Here is an 18,937-nt window from a genome sequence, read left to right on the forward strand (position 1 = left end):
CAAAGTCGCCGTGCCCCCGCTCTACCAGCAACATTATATTGTCTTAGTTGGTAATCAGAAAAAGAAAAAAATACGTAAAAATTTACCGACGCGAAATAAAACTGCCCCCCCCCCTCCCCAGTTTTGTCCTAAACTCGCCCCATGCGCCGCCCCAATCCGCACAGCGACCACTATCTCGGTATTCTGGGAGAAAAATTAATATTTCATCTGTCTGAAATTATGCAGAGATTTTAAAGGCTGGGGACTCTAGGAGGGCGCCGCCGAGGGCGGGCAGCCGAGCCGAGGGGCGGTGGCGGCGGAGAGGCTGAGAGAAAATGGAGCGGAGGTGTAAATGGAGTGGGAGGAATACATACGCGAGAGCTGGGAGGGGGTAGGCGGCTGAGGGGGTGAAGAAGCCGCCCCTGCGCGTAGAGCCCCCCCCCCCCTCCACCGCCACCACCGCACCCTGATGCGCGCGGTCGAAGTTGGGGATGATACGACGGTTCGAGTTCATGGGCTGGAAGGGGGTGAGATGGAAAGAGAAACTGGCCGGGAGAGGGAGAGAGATAGAGAGAGACCCGGAGGAGAGGGGGCAGGGTGGAGGCGGTGGAGGAGTGGAGGGTGGATGGTGGAAGGGGGAGGGGGATGCGGGCTGCTCGAAGCAGACGACACGACACTACTACTCAACTCGCCCCCTGCGCGGGAGGGACGCAAGCAGGAAACGTTTCTCAAGAGTCCCATTGAAATTTCGAAATTTCGAACCTGTCCTTTGTGCTGGTGCTGTAGGATTTTTATCTCCAACAATTCGTAGGCAAGATAAACTGTCTTCTTTTAAAACAAGCGATTCGTTTATATTGATATCAGCAGAAGCCGTTTCTTTTGTCTGCTGAAGGAATGTGTACATGAATTATATGTCCTTTAATTATAACTTGTTGCACACCTCGATACAATGATATTTCCTGCAATAGTCCTGTTGCTTTCCCCTTTTCAAACTTTTACTTGATTTTATTTTTCAATTTTGAAATGGTCTTTAGTATTTGTGATATTATAACCTGTTTTCTGAAGTCACTCAAAATTCCAAGAAAAGTGAGGTTTTTAAATGACTGTTCTAGTAAATAAACTTTAGTTGGATATGATTATGCTTTGTTGTGATAGTTTGAGTATTTGTTTACCTGCATATTCCATAACCTTTGAACTTGTCAATCATATGCGAGAGAAACCCTCTCACCTTAGTTTGTTACATATTATTGTCAAATGTGAAGTTTCAAAACACTTGCTCATATACTCCTCTTTTTTTTTCCAGGAATGATTTATTTTTTAAAATGCTTTCATCGGCTTCTTTTGATAACATTTCAACGACAAAGATGATGGGACAATACATTCTGGAAAGGATGAATGGTTTGATCGGTTATTAAGATTTGACATATTTCACTTTTGTCCTATTACTAAAAACCACCATGTCATCAAAAAAAACATTTGAACCAACCAACCCACAAGAGCTACTTGCTCTTTGTGCAAATCTTTTTGACCGAAGCGCCTCAGCCATCCAAATAAAAGTGAATAACTACGTAAGTTACTTCATGTCCAACTTATCCTTCCAACAGTGAACTGAGAATTTTTCAAACAGGCCATTTCGCATTTTTCAGCTCCGGAAAAAATGTGAAGCTCAATTAGTGTTTCTTGTGCAACTCCTCAAAGAAAGGGAGGAAGCTGTTGTGCAAGTGATTGGTGATAGAGTGCTTGAAAAAGAGATGAGATTTCCAGTAAGCATTTGCAAGTTTATAAATTTATGCAGTATACCTCATTGGCCATTCATAATAGTATTGATATTTTCCCTCTAACTCTTTAATTGTTACTACAGATGACCAACAATTGCTTACATGCAGTTGTGCAGAGAAGAACATCCCTTTCAGCAGATGCTTGTGATTTGGATCCTGAGCTTCATGCTAGTCTTCGCCATGTGATAAACCCTTTGCCGGAGCAGTTTTTGGTTGTGCCTATTTGGCACCCATCCGAAGACAATATCTGTGTTGTAGCATGTTTGGTTGATTATCCACAGTATGAAAACTCTGAAGAATATTGCTCTAATGTTGTCACAGAATGCTTTCGGTTTGTATATTTTGCTTACTCAAGCCTTTAAATCATTCACAACCAGGACCTTATACCATAAAATTTTTATAGGTATTGCATTGGCACTGTACTCAACACTTTGGCTTATGAGGGTGAAATGCGTCTTAAAGTTCAGTGTCAAAACCTTTTGATTATAGCACGGAAGTTGGTGTCACATTTAGGTAAAAAACAGATAATACTACCGTAATAAAAGTTATTAAAGAATTTGTACCTTCATAATGCTTCAGAAGTAATTAATTAAACCTGTGAATTTTTAGGTGAATTCACCGACCTATGCCGTGAAATTATGCTTGAGGCTAAAAAGTTGACTTTAGCCGAAAGGTGTTCAATATTTTTACTAGACCAAGAAAGCCAGGAGCTTGTCGCCAAAGTCTTTGATGGTGTACCTGCAGCAGAGGTAATCAATTGTTTTTCTATCCAATTTTACGGCCAATTTCCTTCTCTTTCTGCACAGGTTTCTCAACCTTTTATTTTTTTTTAGGAAGTAAGAATTGCTAAGGATAAAGGTATTGCTGGACATGTAATGTCAACAGGACAGGTATTAAATATACGCAATGCCTATGAGCATCCTTTGTTTTACAAAGGTGTTGATGAGGCAACAGGATTTAAAACAAGGTACAGGTTTCTTTCATTCCCCATACATGTAATGTAGTCTTATTTAAAAGAGAATAAATTTTTCACCATCTACATTTCAGATGCATTTTAAGTTTCCCTATTCGGGATGAAAGTGGTATTATTGGTGTTGCTCAACTTTGTAACAAAATCGGTGGTCTGTACTTTGATGTTTATGATGAGGAGGTTTGTATGATGTTATGAAATTATTGAAGCTCTGTTTTCTGTGTTTTGCATCTTCCTAAAATAAAGTTTTAAAAACTTTTTATTGACTTTTTCAGGCTGCTATAGCTTTTAGCATCTACTGCGGAATTAGTATCATGCATAGCTTGGTTTACAAAAAGATACAAGATGCACAGGCCCGAAGTAAACTAGCAAATGAAATGATGATATACCACATGAAGGTAATATTTGTTCATGCTTTCATGTATTTTCTTATTTTTTTGAAGTCAATTTTTCCCTCATTGTTGCCAAGCAAACGTCTTGATTGTTGTTGTAATGGTCTTCATTGTACTGTAACAATTTGTCCAGGTTTGACCTCATGTTAACCTGTGATGTGCTCTTTATTCTTATTTCTTTTCTAATTATATTAAATTTGTTTCTTACTATATATTCCTTTATCGCTAAACTGTAAAACAGTCAAATGACTTAACAATTTTTGTTAGATGAAAATTGCTTCATATAATAATGAACAATTTCTCAAATGCATTTTCCTACGATGTTAGTATCAATTGATCTAATCAATTCCTTGTAGAACCACGTAACCAAGGTTAACTTATTGACCATCTCATGATTTATTTATTTTTTTCAAATTCTAGGTTCACCCTGATGATGTCACAAAAATTCTTAACTGTGGACTAGGGCATGATTTAATGCCAGAAATCGACCTATTTTATTTTTCACCCCGCAAAGTTGAGGAATCAGAGTGCATTTGTTACTGCTTGATGATGTTTGATGATCTTGGCATGGTTCAACAGTGGCAGTTGAAAAAGGATACTCTTGCAAGGTATGCGCATTGAATGGTAGTGTAATCTATGTCTTCCAACTGGTAAACTCAAATATATTTGTGCTTTACTGCTTGCGAAGCTTTGTAAAGCATTTAAAATAATTTTGGATTATGCATCATCTCCACCTCCCATGTTTCCATTAGATTTCTACTCTTTGTCAAGAAAGGCTACCGTGACGCACCATATCATAACTGGTATCATGCTTTCTCAGTCTTTCATTTTTCCTATCTTGTTATAAAAAATCTTCGCCTTGTTGAAAAGGGTTATATTTCGTAAGTATCTCAGTTCTTTATTTAGAATGAAATTCATTCAACCTGAAAAATACTTCATAATTTCTTTTGTTTCAGTTCATTAGAAGCTTTGGCCTTGATGGTATCTTGTCTTTGCCATGATTTGGACCATAGAGGCACAACTAACTCTTTTCAGATGCAATCAGGCACTGAGCTAGCAAGCTTATATAGTTCGGAGGGTTCCGTAATGGAGGTAAAGTACAATTTAAGCTTGATAAATTTGTACATAAAACTCAATTGATAATCTGGGACTCAATTCTTTATAGCGTCATCACTTGGCACAAGCCTTGTGCATTCTGAATACTGATGGATGCAATATATTTGATGGACTTACCAGTGAACAGTACAGCCGCTGCTTGGATTTGATTCGAGACCTAATATTAGGTAAAAAAAAAGAAGCTACCTATTGTTTTTGAGGGCCATTAAAAAAAATGTACTGACCCCAGTCTATTTTATAGCAACAGACTTGGCTCATCATATACGGCTGGTCCAAGACCAGGAGAAAATGGCAACTGAGGGATTTGATTTTAGCAATAATCAACACAAGCAACTTCTCCTCTTTCTCCTCATGACCTGTTCTGACTTAAGTGACCAAACCAAAGATTGGAAATTATCAAGGACGACTGCCGTAAGTTTTACAATTTGGGTGCAGTTTTTGATCTGTTAATTAATAGGTGTTACAGTAGCTATATCACCACCTAGAATTTTGAGAAATTTGACATGACCCAATATTACAGGATTTGGTATACCAAGAGTTCTTTTCTCAAGGGGACCTAGAAAAAGCAATGGGCAATGCACCTTTAGAAATGATGGATCGAGAGAAAGCAAGAATTCCTGATCTGCAGATTCAGTTTCTCTCTCATATTGTATGTCCTGTTTTCAAGTAAGTTGTTGTTTTATGAAACTCAAACCTAAGATACATTTGATTGGCAAGTCTGTATTTCAAACTGTATTCCAAACCCTGAATGAAATTTTCAGAATTCTTGCACAACTCTTTCCTGAGGCAGACTGCCTGCTTCAATCTACATTAAAAAACCGACATTGCTGGGAGCAGGCATCAGCATTCTTTGCAAGGAGGTGGGAGAGTGGACATTCGTCACTTGACATTTTAAGAGATCTAGAGTTGGAGAGCTTCACAGATTCATTGCCTCATTGAAGATTTCATTGACATTTAGTGATCACATTTTTCTAAGAAAACATTTCTTTGGATACTTGTCAAGTTTTCATTCTATAACATTACAGTCATCAGTGTTCATCATGTTCACTGCCTGTTTACCATTAATTGGCATATGTTACTCTAGTTCAACTTTTCAGAAATGCGTGGTATGTTCATTGAATTCTGGAAAAAGAAAATCCTAGGGTTGTGTCCATATCAATGCACTGCTGTGTGTGCTATCTTTTCTGTGATCATATTTATGCTGAGTAGGCTACTTATTTCTGATCTGATTGGTTTATCAAACTTACACCCTGTAACTACATTCCTTGCATTGATTCTAATTTACAACCTGTTTTTATTTTGTCCAATGTTCAGTGATCCGTGTGGATGAATACATTTTTCTTGTTTTTTCTGTCTTGAATAATTTTGTAAATTTAATGTTGAACAAGGCCGTATTATTACCCTTAACAGTATTTTAGATGAGTTCTTCTCATTGGAAAACATGCTGCTGTTAAGACTAGTATCTGCATGAAAATATTTCTTATGGTATTTATTTCTACTACAAACAGTTCAATTCTAGCTAGTTCCTTCCTATTCTACAACAATTTATGAAGCTCCTAGTGTATGCCTTCTTTACTTTGTAACTCATTTGCAAATGAGAATTAATTTTGGAATATTATGGTAATGCAGGCTTGAGTAATGCTGGTCTGGCTGTTGATTAATTAGATTAAAGTGATGAAATAATCCAGTAGATTGCTAGTGTCATTTACAATGTAGACAACCTCAGTACATTGTTAATTTAAATGTAAAGCCTCTCTTGGCTGTGAAATGTTTTGTGATATGATGTTGATTGTTGTGTTTGTTTTCTTTAGATTGTGCCATTTTTCTTCTAGTTAAGTGTTCTTTAAATGTATGTGTCATGCACTGTTTGGCCTATAGTTGCCACAATAAACATCCTATGAGGTACTTCTTTAGGATTTTTGGCAAATGTAAAAAACTTGGAAAACTTGGGAGGGAAAAATGAAGGGGGGGGGGGGGGTCTCTTCATGTTCTCTTAGATGTTCTAACAATGCATAAAACATATGCACTGAAATGCATGTGACATTAAACATAGGAACAATGTAGCATGTGCCAAGCAATCTTATAAACACAAATTTGTAACCCAGTAATGGTTTATCTTGATGCTCAAACTAAACGCTCGCAAGCGAATTTGGAAAGATTTTTTGGCTCATGCTCTTTTTGTTTCTCTGTCCGATATCATATACATTTCAGTGCATATGTTTAATGGATTAGGAACAACTGGTGCTAAAACCAATTACAAATAATTTTTTGAGATTTTGCAGTTGGGTATACAAAATGTGTAGCCAATACTGTATTTCACCACAAATGTTGTCTAGTCTAGATTTTTTTCTTGTGCTGTTTAAGTGAAGTGTGTTACACACAATTTACTTTGCGCTACCTAAATATTTTCAAGGTGCCTTTATTACTTAAATTTGTTTACAGGTCTATTAAGAACTTTGTAGATCCGGTATTATTTTTTTCTGTGACTACATCTCAAAAAGATGTTTGCAAAGTGTTTTGTGTAAAAGTTGCTAGATTCAGTAAAATTGTCAAGCTTTTAGAAATCAATGTTATAAGCCTTTAGTACGTTTTCATTCAATAATGCCTCTCACTCTCAGTGTGTTGGTATTTATCTACATTCAAATGTCTATCTTCTTTACAAATCTAAAGCCTAAATCTACCTGCTGTTAAAGCTTAGATGTATGACCTACTTTATTTCCTACATTTTTGTTTCTCTAGTTGACAGCAAATGAGGTTCTTCTTGTATATTGTCTTACTCATAGTTGTTCGGCGGTTTATTTTGTGACAATGCTTTGCTCTAAGGCTGACCTTAATTCCAAAAAAGAAAGTGGTTTCATTGTTTTTTACAGTGTATGTTATTGTTATATCAACTCTACAAGTTTAAGAAATTCTGAAGTAGCTTGAGAAAGTCAGTAGTTAGGAGAGTTTCAACATATCACAGCTTGTTTTGTCTGTGCACAAGATTTAGAAATAGTAATGCGATTTGTAAATGTCTGTATGTAGATGAAACTTGTGTGAAAACACCAAGTCAAAACTAAGTCAAAACATTGTGTGCATTTTAAATTGCTATCTTGATCAAAATGCCTATAGTTAAAACTTGGAAGCCCCATGCTTCTTGATGTTAACGGATTCCATATGCCAAAGACTTAATTTCAGGCCTATTGTAATGATAGCTACAGAAAATGAGCTTGTTCATTTGATGGACCTAAAAAAATTGGATCCTTCTGTCTTAAATTGACTTTTATTTTATTAAGGTTTATTATGTTAAGGTTTCCAATCACTTTCTTACAGAAGTTGGAGCACATATTTGTGCTTCTTGCAAGGCCTAGTTCATTCAATTTGCTCAATTTGTGTTTAGAAGAACAGTATTTATGTTCTTTGTTACTCCATGACGGTTTGTGGACATGAGTGTTTTTCCTACACAGTACTCATCATTGTGCCTGCTGATATAAATGTGACTTTTACTTTTGGTCATTTACCGTACTGTTCTTGTTGTTCAAAGAAAATCATCAATTTTGTTAATTCTGATATTTTGGTCCCAACATTTGTTCTATTTATCTATATATTTGTATTTATGTATTTGTTATCTATTTTCATGTTTCTTTGTTCTGCCTTTGACATGAGTTTCAACAGCTTGGAGTTGAGTCATCAGTTTCATTCTTGAAAATACTATGTTGCAACATTGTTGTCATTGGACACGCTTTGCTTTTGTTTTGCCATCAATGCTCTTCAATTTTTTTTCCAAGCTGTATAATATTGCTGAGGCTGCTGATCACATATCATTGGAAGACTGGTAAACACATCGTTTAATTAATATGACACAGAGCAAATCAAATAACCTTTAAAAGATTCCCAGATCATTCATTATTAACATCAATTCATCAGGGCAATAGTTGAAATTAAACTTGCTGTTCTTGCCACTTTCAAACAAAATCACCAATTAATTTGTTTTGTTAAGATTAATTGCAAGGTTAAGTCACCTGTGTTTTCTTCTCTAGTATGTAGGAGGTTCAAAGCTTAAAGTAATGACAATCATGCTTGTATCTTTTGGGCTGATTTAAAAAAAAAAAATATTGCTAAACTGCAACTTAAGTAAACTGTAAGTTTAAAGAATCTGGTTCTTACGATGAATTATTTCTAAAACTGAAATCAAGTATAGCTCTGCTAAGAATGAAATTCTTAGCTGGTCTAAGATGAGATAGAATGTATGCTTAATGAGCAGATTGACCTAAAGCAATACAATTTGTGATGGAAGTGTGTTGTCCAGTGTAACACTTTGCTCAAATTGGCTAATGGTATGATTACCAACTCTTTTGAGTTTGTTTGTGACATGACTTTGATTGCCATCACAGATCAATAAATAAAATAAATAAATTTTAAAACAATTGTGTTGGAAGAACATCTTTGCCCACACTCAATAGGTGCAGACAATACACAGCATATTTTCACATCTCCATAGTTTTTGCCTCTGGGCTCATCATTGTCAGTTATGCATTTTCACTGGCTGGCGGGTTAGCACAAAAGCACCCAGGCAGCAAACTCAAGGAAACTGAATTTTGTTTGCCATTAACCCAGGTCTTAAGTGAGAGACAAAATGCATTTTTCATGTACTTCTGCTACCTGAGCGACCCTCATCCAATTTCAATTCTATCTATTCTATTTATTTTCTTCATACATGCCCCAAGAGCTCCATACATGGGGGTGTTACATTTCAACATGGTGATTTGGCGATTTATCAGACTCGTGCAGGAGGCGCCCCGATTGTCCGAAGCTCGTTTGTCCGAACCTAATTTATCTATTTTAGTAAATTTCTTCATACATGCCCCAAGAGCTCCATACATGGGGGTGTTACATTTCAACATGGTGATTTGGCGATTTATCAGACTCGTGCAGAAACTTTGTGGCAGTTTTGTATAGCTTTGGTGCCTTAAATACATAATACATTTGAGAAAGTGATTTTTTTGTTGTTGTAAAATCTTACTATAGCTGGTCATGAAGAAATTTTTTGATTTCTTTTTTAAAGGGGTCTTTGGAGACAATATCATTCAGGTTTTTGGGGAGTGAGTTGTAGCTGTGAGCTTTTTCGTTTCTAGCACTTTTGACCCCGTCGGATGTAGATTTAGCAGTTTTAATTTGGATGTCCTCTCTTATTCTTGTCTCGTACCCATACTGACTGCTGTTTTGTTTGAAACTGGCACTGCACTGTTCGTAGCCTCTGATGATAGAGTGGTACATTGTGGCCTGGGAGAGTTTTATTAGGTCTTGCAGTGGCAGTAGTTGGGCTTCCCTATGCAGAAATGTGGTATCCATTAATAGGTCAAATCCAAAGAGCGATTTTATGGCTCTTCTCTGCAGCAGTTTCAATGGATAGAGTCGGCTTGCGGTTGCTGACCCTCAAAGTGCATTCATGTAGGCTAGTCTTGATTGAATGAGGCCGGAGGAGATTGATTTTTTTACTTTGCCTGTTAAGGATCTTTCTGAGCTTATTTGCTACTCCCACCAAGGGTGCAATTTTTTGGCAGAGGTTTTTTATATGTGCTTCCCAATTTAGAGTTAGGCCAAGGAAGGTAGCTGTCTTTTCTTTTTTATTGTAAATTTATCAATTTGGAATACTGTAGAATTTTGAAGGTGAAGTGCTGGCTTTTTGAAAGTGATATAGTTTGTCTTTTCTAGATTCATGAATAAAATGTTGTTTTTTTTCCATCCCTTGCATAAGTTTTTGCGAGTCAGACTTCATTTTTTGAATTAGTTTCTCTTCGGAAGCACAAAAAAAGAAAAGATTTGTCATCAGCAAATAAAGTGATGTCCCTATGAAGTTTGAGTTTTGTTGAGTCATTTATAAAAATGATGAAAAGAAGGGGTCCTAATATTGACCCTTGGGGAACCCTCTTGGGGGAACACAATACTTTATTAGCAGGATTTTACTTGCTTCCTCACCAATTTGGATGTACTGTTTTCGATCTTGTAGATAACTTCTCATCCATTTTAAGCCAGTTGATGTAAAACCTATTTTTTGAAGTTTTTGAAGGAGTAATGAGTGGTCCACCATATCAAAGGCTTTTGCGAGATCAATAAATAGCTCAGAGGCTATTTGGTTATTGTCAAGGGTGTCCTGAATTCTAACAACAATGTCAAGCGCCGCATAGGTTGAGTTTGTATTTCTTCTGAAACCGTATTGGTTTGGCGATAGGAATTCCAAGGGCTCAATTAGGGCTGTATCACCTTAAGAGAAATAACACATAACAGATAACAGATCCATTTCAGGAAGGTAATTTATGCTGTTTGATCATGGTTTATTCGACTAAAGTAGCATTTATTGCAAAATATGTGCATTGAAATATTTTTGAAACGACAGAGAGCAAGAGAAACCTGAATAAGATAGATCTCTCATCTGTTATTTGTTATCTGTTATCTGTTATTTCTCTTAAGGTGATACAGCCTAAACTCGTGTTTGTATCAGTTATTTGCTTTGCCCTTCTGTTCAATCTAGGTGGAAGTTATTAAAAATGATAGGAAAAATTCAGAACTACAAGGTAAGAGAGGTTATTAGGATTTATTGAGCCAGATGAAACAGTGCTAAATGTTAAAAACATTTTACACAGTTCGTTTTTATTTTGTTTAATTGGTGAAGTGCCTGCAATAGCACATTCTTTAAGTATGATGCTCGGAGTATATACCTGCACCACACACACAAATACCATGTTAGTTAGAAAGAAAGCTGATGTAGGTAAAACAACTGATTGAAGAAGAGGCAAATAAAATACCTCCCCCTCCCCTTTCGTTTCATTTTTTTTTTCCTTTTTCCCTTTTTTTAATATTTTTTTTTGATTTCCCAGGCCAACATAATCTACTGACTTTCATCATACCATTACCATTCACAGAATATTTTATCAGTCTTAGGAGAGGAAAAGCAGCAAGGTCAATCAAATGAAAACCATAGCTATGAAAGAATAACCAAATTTTTCTGTCGAAACAAAAGTTATCAAAAGATAATCAGAGGTACCTTGAAACATACGAAAACTCTCGGAAAAAGAGGAACTAGAGCATGCTTCTTTGTATTCAACAACATTCAACACAAAGATTAATACTTTGGTGCTGCTATTCACCTACTAGCACCTTTATCAAAACACTCATTTTGGTCCCAATAGAATAAGCTTTAAAAAATTACATAAGTGGATCAAAGTAATAGTCTGTACAAAATTTCATCCCAAGTGATCACACAGAAGTGTGTATTTCATTGATCACAGAATTATTTGTAGTCAATGAATAATAAAAATAAATTATTGCGTCTACAGTTTTGATAGGAACCATATTATTCAGAAGTTTCAAAAAAAGTTGATAATGAGGATAGCACTGACAACATAGACACATTATATTTTACAACACAAATTCTCAAGAAAATATGAAGGTCTGTTTTCATAATTCTGGTACACATAACACAACAAAAAAAAACCATTTATCACACAAATGCACACATGCAGAGGTCTTTGGTTTCAAGACGCCTCACATTTTCCCATCACAAGTGCAGAGATACATAGAGTGCATGTACTTTAACAATGCACATTCTCAATGAGTATTAGATATTAGACTTAATTAGGTAGACATAGCACAGAAAGCATCCACAGAGAATCCTTCAATTTTCTTGGGCTTATAACACTGGAATTTTCAAAAAGCGACCATAACAATATTGATGTATTCATTCAGTTTTATTTTCTCAAGAATTTCAGAAAATAATTAGTATATTGTTATGAAAAATCTACTGTATCCTAATACCACAACTTTTTTATTTAAGGCAATAGGTGCAAAAACAGCACTGGTACAGGGACAATCAAAATTTATTCAGAGGGGAAATGTTAAGCACAAAAGTACAATGGTAAAATGGTTCCTGATTAAATAGTTAAATTTGATTTTACAATACAGTCTCAATTAATAAATACCCTGTCCACATACCGTGGCTCATTGACACCCATGACAAGAAGTTTGGGCTGGTTTTCTTTCATAACAGCTATACAAAAATAGCTGTAAATAAAGCTCCATTTACGTAAAAGATAACTTTTGCTACAAACAACTCAAGCACGTACTAACATGAAATTGCAGTTAGGAAAAGCATACAATGATACTATTTATCTAAAATCGATTTGTAGTACAAGAAAAATAGACATCTTAAAACTTAAACTAAAATTTCTGATCTACAACTGACAGAAAACATGGTACAACAAAATAAATCTATGAACATCTAACATCACTTGGACTAGGTACAAGCCAGGCAACCAAATATTTTGTTTCCAATTTTCATTTATACGAGGTTAGGATGGTTTGATTTTGAATGTGTTTGGCACAGTCTGTAGAACACCTACATAGCAACTCTAGTAGCATTCATCTGTCCACTCCTTCCGTGGAACTTGAGAAGAAGATCTGCAATGTAAAAATAAATCAATTAGTAAATCAAACAAATTTTAAGAAAACAAAAACACGGTTAAGAAAAAGGGATACTGCACCGGACTTTGGGTGGAGGTATTCTAGATAAAGAGGATGGGCGGGGTATTCCTGTTCCTGACGGTCGAGGTAAGCCTGATGAGCCTGAAGCACCGGTCCGAATCATAGGAGGGCGAAGTCCTGAACGGGCTGTGGGTCTTGCAGTATTGGTTGAAACTTTAGCTGAAACTGTGACTGGGGCAGGAGGACGGAGGCCTTCTTCCTAAGATACAGAAAAGGGGGTCGTCAGGTTATCAGCAACACAAATTTAAAAGCGCAAATTCAAATATATATATGTAGTAAAAGGCAGCACACCTTTAATTTTCTTGGAGGTATCAGACCATAGGTGTTTTTCCTCTGCAGAACACCGTTTGGTCTATATTGCAGTCTAGAGTCTAGAATCAATGCATAAGTCATCCATCAATACATACTCCAAAAGACAGAGAATAGTAACCACGTAAAGTTTCAGTTTATCAGATCTACCTTGGACTTGGGTTGATCCATGTAGCACTGTACTAGAGCCAAAAGGACTGCCAGCAGGACTTGAATGAAGAGAGCTAAGTGGACTGCGGGATGAGTGGTCAGATAAATAACCTCCATTTGGTATTTCAGAGCCACCACTTGATCTACTCCAGTCAGGAGCTCGTAATATAGGAGATATATTATCTTCACCATATTCAATTACTGCAAGCAAATAAGAGATAATATTTTCAGATGATCTTAAGTTTTTAGAGAAACATAGGGAAGAACAAGACAGCATACATACATTTGGCAATGTGACGTTGCGAAGGAGTTGACATAACAAGGCCTAAAATATGAATCAATTCAAAAATTCATTTACACTTAACATCAAACATATTCATCTGAAGTAATTGGTTTAATATTTCCTACAAAGGTTCAAACTTACTTTGCTCTTGCAGTCTAGCAATGTGCTGCACGTCTCCTACACTCATCAATCGAGTGGTTGATGTATGGCTGGATTCAGAAGTGCTACTAAGCTGATCGTCATCTGCACCTCCACTGTCAGTTGATCCAGGTCTTACTAGAGGGGGAACAGTTCTCTGACTACCAGACCCATTTGCCTCTACTGGAAATGTAGTATTAAGAACTTTGTTACCAGGACTCTCTTCATCTTCTTTCACAAAAGTTTCATTTAAATTATTGAGAGATTGGTTTAGTTCCAGAGTCTCACTCGAAGCCTTTAAAAAATAGTTAAACAAATAGTTAACAACCAGTTGATACTTTGACATTTATGAATTGAGAAAGTACTACCAGTCAAACCCTATTATAGCGTTTACCCGCTTATAACGTCGCGATTTCCAAGAACCAAATTCAATTTTCCATGCAAATCAACTCCTTTACAGCGCTTTCCCGCTTATAACGTCGCGATTTCAAAGAACCAAAATTAAATTTCCATGCAAATCAACTCGTTTACAGCGTTTTCCCGCTTAGCCGAGGTGCAACGCTATATCTGGGTTTGACTACCAATTTAGATTGGTAGTAGATTGGTAATAACTAACCTTTCTAGATAAGTGATCTACAGTTGGAGGGGATGGAGTGAAAGTTCTATTGAGTTGATGAATTCTTGATGTACTCAATTTTGGTTTAGAATTTATAAGAACAGCGTCCATAAGGTTGGGATCCATCAAGGCACTATCAATTAAGCTTGTAGTGAAGTCTGCTGATTCCAAAAGAGTTGTGTCCATTTCCTAAAATACAAAAACAAATGGCAGTGAAGAAATAGGGTGATGAAAAAAGAAAAAATAGTTTAAAAACAATGTTTACTCACCTCATCATCATCAATTTCATTCTTGCTATCATTTTTGGTGGACCCAACATCTAAATTAGCAAAGTTGGCATTTCCAATGTGATTGGTTAAACAGTTTCCATTGTCATGCTTGAAATTTGGTTTTGTATCCTCAGGTGCAGATTCATTTTCTGAAATAACTAGGCTTCCCTGGAAAAGATGAAATATTGATTAAAAATTAATAAATTAATATCATAGAACAGTAGGAGGAGGTACATTGATAAGCTAAGTGTGCCAACTGCAAGTCGAATACTTACAAGTGTGCAACTCCATAGTTGTGCACTTGCAAGTGTTCAGCTCGGTATGTGTGCATTTGCAAAGTGTGAAACTTCTCTGTTGAACACTTCCTTACATTGAACGCTCACTGTGTAGAAAGTGCTCAACAGAGGAGTTGCACACTGACGAATGCACACTTACCGAGTTGAACACTAGCAAGAATTAACCCTTCAGTTGAACACTTACAAGTGTTGAGCAGTTGCACACTTAGTCCATTAGTGTATGGAGTATATGAGATAAATACTCACTCTTCTTCTTTCCAGTTGTGGGGCCACTTTTTGCTTTTTATTAACTACAGAAAAGTGAGATGTAATGTCACTAGCTGTAGATGCATCAGCACTATACATAGAATTAATGAGAGAGGTCTCTAGTAAAGAGCACGTCATATTGTCTAGTTCAGTACAGTTTGCATCCTTAGCCCACGATAATCCTGAATCAGATGGTTTAGATAAACAAGCCAGGGAGTCCAACAGCTCAAGACTTGGCCGCCCCAATCTTTTCTTCGGTCTTGTAAATGTTCGCGTGTCAATGTTATTTCTTCGTTCTGTAATCACAGATGTCAAAGAAAAATATAATTTACACAATACAGGCTACATTGCATTTCAATCTATAAGTAGTTTATGCAAGCAGCAGCCTCGAACCTGGAGAATAGTGAGGGTTAAAAGGATTATTATAGATATATAATACCAGAAAAAAATATTCTGACTTTTAAACTGTGTTGGCATGTCAGAACAAGTGTGTATACATAATAGCACTTTAAGGGATTTACGGCAAAATGATGACAGACCAGTCATGGACTTCTTTTGTTCATGCATTGGGTAAAGGCCAGGGCTAGAATGATCTTAGCCACCAAAATTTGAAACAATGAATGCTGAAAGTAATCACCTCACTTGCTAAAAGGGCAAGTTTTTCATTCCCTATGAAAGAACTAAGAATGTGTGTGTTTAAATTAGATTTGGGGTTTTCAAAGTAAGAATTTTAGTACCTGAGGCCCCAGCATGCAATGATTCAATGTGTGAGAAACCAACATTAGATGTATTATTTCCGTCTGTCGCTTCCCCATACCGTTGTTGATCTTAGTAGGACTGATATCCAAGAAGGACTTACACATGTTCATGTTTACCGTAACCGTCTTTTCCTAGGGGAGGGCCTAGGACCTAAAAACAGGTGGCAGCATATAAGTGTTGTGACAAGCAAAGTATAGAAGACATAATAGTAATAGTGACGGCATCGCGCCGCAGCCTTAGGTCCCGCAGGGCAGGGCACGTATTGGGCGGGCCCCAGTCCAGCTGGACCTGGGTCAGTGCAGCGTAGCAGTGTTTAGCTGCTTAGCTAACGGCTAAAGGGAATCCCTCCCATCACGCTGCCCGACCGCCCGGCGCCGCCACCAAGTAAATATAGATGCTCCCGGCCCGCCGCGGGCCGCGTTTCGCTGCGCTTGCAATGCTTGCACTTGCATCCCCAGCCGAACGCTGGGAGGGCAGGCACCCAAAAGGGTTGTCGGGCGGAAATAACTCCGTCTCTCGGGGGTGAAGAGCCCCTCTCCTCTGACCCACCTCAGGAGGGGACCTCAGGGGGGGGACGGGGCTGTGTGGGCGGGCGGGCGCCAGGACGGGAACCTGCAGCAGGCAAGGCGCCTACTGGCGCGCCCTTCGATCTCCCGAGACTAGAAGAAGAGGAAACAGCGGCCTGCTCTCATCCGAGGGAGACAGGACTCCTGTGGGTGGCACGGGGGGAAGTAAACAGGTGGCAGGGAAGGGCCGCGGGCGAGGTATGACCCCCCCCCCCCCAAGCCCACATAGAGCGGACTTCCCCCGCCCCCTATCCCATTAAGGACGCGGACGGGAAGGGCTACACTCCCGTGACTCGGGCGAAACTCACCTTGCTCGGCGTTGCGTATGGCAGAGTACAGCGTCTTTTCCAGCAGAGGCCCGTCTGACAGGAGCGCGGAGAAGAGCTCCTTCTCCGTGCGCGAGTCGACGCGGCTACTCACAAGCCTGAGACAGAAAGACAATAGCTTTCACAATAGCTGTATGTGGGTAAAAAGTTCGAAAACAAAAATGCATTTTGAATGTATGAAATCCGATTGAGGGGAAGAACCCGGACTCCCCCCCCCTTTTTTCCCCTCCCGTATACTTTCACGGGCGATGTTCAGCAAACCAGATTGAGCAACCCGTACACTATGGCAAAAATTTGTTGAAATGCGCCCCAGACCAGCAAATGAATGGGGTGGCGGATAAGGCCACAACGATATAGCATGACCCACTTTCTTCACAACCCATATCCACATTGAACGTCAAGTACAACATAAAGCGAAATTTCGAACAGGCTCATTGGATGGGAGTTGTGATAAATGAAACAGTTTCATTAGTTTTTCTACCCCCCCCCCCCCCATACCCCACTTTTCCAAAATTTAAAGGACTGGCAAAGTTACTAAGTTGAAGACAAACAAACTTTTGGGGCAAGGCGACGGCGGCAGCGCCTCGCCGACCGGTCCACCCACTCGCACCTCGCGCTGTGGTCGGCCCGACCAGCCCGGCGTGGCGGCGGGACAGTGACCTCCTACCCCGCGAGGCATGTCAGAAAACACGCCCCCGCGCCCTTTTTCTATCTTTCTCGCACTGACGGGGGAATGCAGGAGCCCACAGAGGGATTCTAGGGACCCCACAGTCTCACACTGAGCCGGGCAGCACCACTAACGGAAGTGAGGACTACTAGTACGAATCTGTGAGAACAGATTGAGCAGATACCGCGCTGCAACCATAGAGATATGAATAACCAAGAGGAATGAACTATCCCACAAATTTAATACAAAAAACATATTGTGACCATTGTTTTGTATCTCCATTAAAACAAGAGGAGTGAAAACAAAAAAAAAATATTGTGAGTTATTAATTACTGCCATGAGCTTGGAAAGTAAGAGCTCTAGTTGTCTCAAAATTGTTGCATAGGAAACTTTTCTTTGATGGTTGATGAAATTTGTTAAACATGAATCATACTACCATGAATATGTTCTGTTTATTAGGCGGGAACACCAACATTTCATACAGAAGGGGGTCTCTGCAACAACAATATTTTGATTTCCTCAAAATCGTTAGCAGGAACATTGAGCATAACATTTGAATCAAATTAAGCATTATTTATGAATACTTAGTTCAGCATGACTCTAATGGTCAAGAAAATGTGTAGAGAAATTCATTGCAGTTCCACTGGTTTCACTACAGCCATTTTACAACTTTGATTATCAAGAAAATAAATGACGCCTTAAATGTAACAATGAATGGGGCATATTCTTCTGACAATAGTGTGATCTGCCTAGCGTAAAACATAGTCATGAATCATCAACAAATGGGTGTGAAGAGTGGTAAATTTGGTGGATAAAGTGTGAGAGACGCGTTATGAAAAGATTCGGGTTAAATTTATTGTCAACAGAATTGAAGAGGTGTAACCTTACCAAGTTTTAGGTGATAGATCCACATCATAAACGGGCACCAGTCCTTCATCTTCCTCCGTTTCTACAGTGTTTGACGAGTTCGATGTTTCACTAATGCCATTTCTAGATGATGTTGACGACTTTTTACTAAGTTGCAGTTCCAATTCACGAACTTTTTCTTGAAGTATACGAACTTGGTCGTGGGGATCAGAGACGCTCTTCCCCTTTTCCATAATGAGATTGACACGACGTGTATTCCATGCAGTCCTTTCGTTTGACGCAACAGGATGCTAAAATTTTTCCAACTAGAATCGTGACAACTTAAATTCGATGACTAAAATTTTGAAAACTGTGGCATAAAGACAGTGGGGGTCTCCACATCAACACTCTCCAACATTTCCACCACTGTTGACTGTCAATGAAAGCTCTCAACAACATTATTGCAGAATTATTGAACTGCAATGTGGGCTTGAGGCTATAGACGTTCCATATGAGAATTTGCAACGAACATTGTAAACTTTATTTTTCTTCAAATTTGAATGAAGCAATAACTACGTAACCCTTACAAGTCGAGGCAAACTTTAAAAAGAAATGCAGCTAATGTTTTTCGGTTTATAACCATAGTTAACGCCTTCGCCAGCTCTGCTGTTCGCAACAAAGAAGTCTGTCAGCTGACTACAAAATACGGCG

At 38.3% G+C, this 18,937-nt stretch overlaps 2 protein-coding genes across 2 annotated transcripts; one reads left to right on the forward strand and one right to left on the reverse strand.

Annotated features, from left to right (window-relative positions):
• The first annotated feature begins 1,253 nt into the window (after positions 1–1,253).
• LOC113214538 (cGMP-dependent 3',5'-cyclic phosphodiesterase) lies at positions 1,254–8,641 on the forward strand. The gene is made up of 15 exons (XM_026433921.2): positions 1,254–1,547; positions 1,626–1,742; positions 1,841–2,088; positions 2,161–2,270; positions 2,367–2,506; positions 2,591–2,724; positions 2,805–2,907; positions 3,003–3,125; positions 3,540–3,727; positions 3,872–4,000; positions 4,076–4,211; positions 4,285–4,402; positions 4,477–4,646; positions 4,756–4,901; positions 4,997–8,641. The coding sequence occupies exons 1-15, from the start codon at positions 1,437–1,439 to the stop codon at positions 5,172–5,174; spliced, it is 2,151 nt and encodes a 716-aa protein (XP_026289706.1). The 5' UTR covers positions 1,254–1,436; the 3' UTR covers positions 5,175–8,641.
• Positions 8,642–10,790: 2,149 nt separating this feature from the next.
• On the reverse strand, positions 10,791–18,750 carry LOC113214558 (uncharacterized). The gene is made up of 11 exons (XM_026433968.2): positions 18,269–18,750; positions 16,696–16,811; positions 15,063–15,358; positions 14,521–14,688; positions 14,252–14,440; positions 13,639–13,930; positions 13,498–13,539; positions 13,215–13,415; positions 13,047–13,126; positions 12,755–12,954; positions 10,791–12,671 (listed from the first exon to the last, which is right to left on the reverse strand). The coding sequence occupies exons 1-11, from the start codon at positions 18,478–18,480 to the stop codon at positions 12,623–12,625; spliced, it is 1,845 nt and encodes a 614-aa protein (XP_026289753.1). The 5' UTR covers positions 18,481–18,750; the 3' UTR covers positions 10,791–12,622.
• Positions 18,751–18,937: the final 187 nt, after the last annotated feature.

The sequence above is a fragment of the Frankliniella occidentalis genome, unplaced genomic scaffold (genome assembly GCF_000697945.3).
Source record: "Frankliniella occidentalis isolate FOCC.00 unplaced genomic scaffold, Focc_3.1 Scaffold19, whole genome shotgun sequence".
NCBI classification, from domain to species: domain Eukaryota; kingdom Metazoa; phylum Arthropoda; class Insecta; order Thysanoptera; family Thripidae; genus Frankliniella; species Frankliniella occidentalis.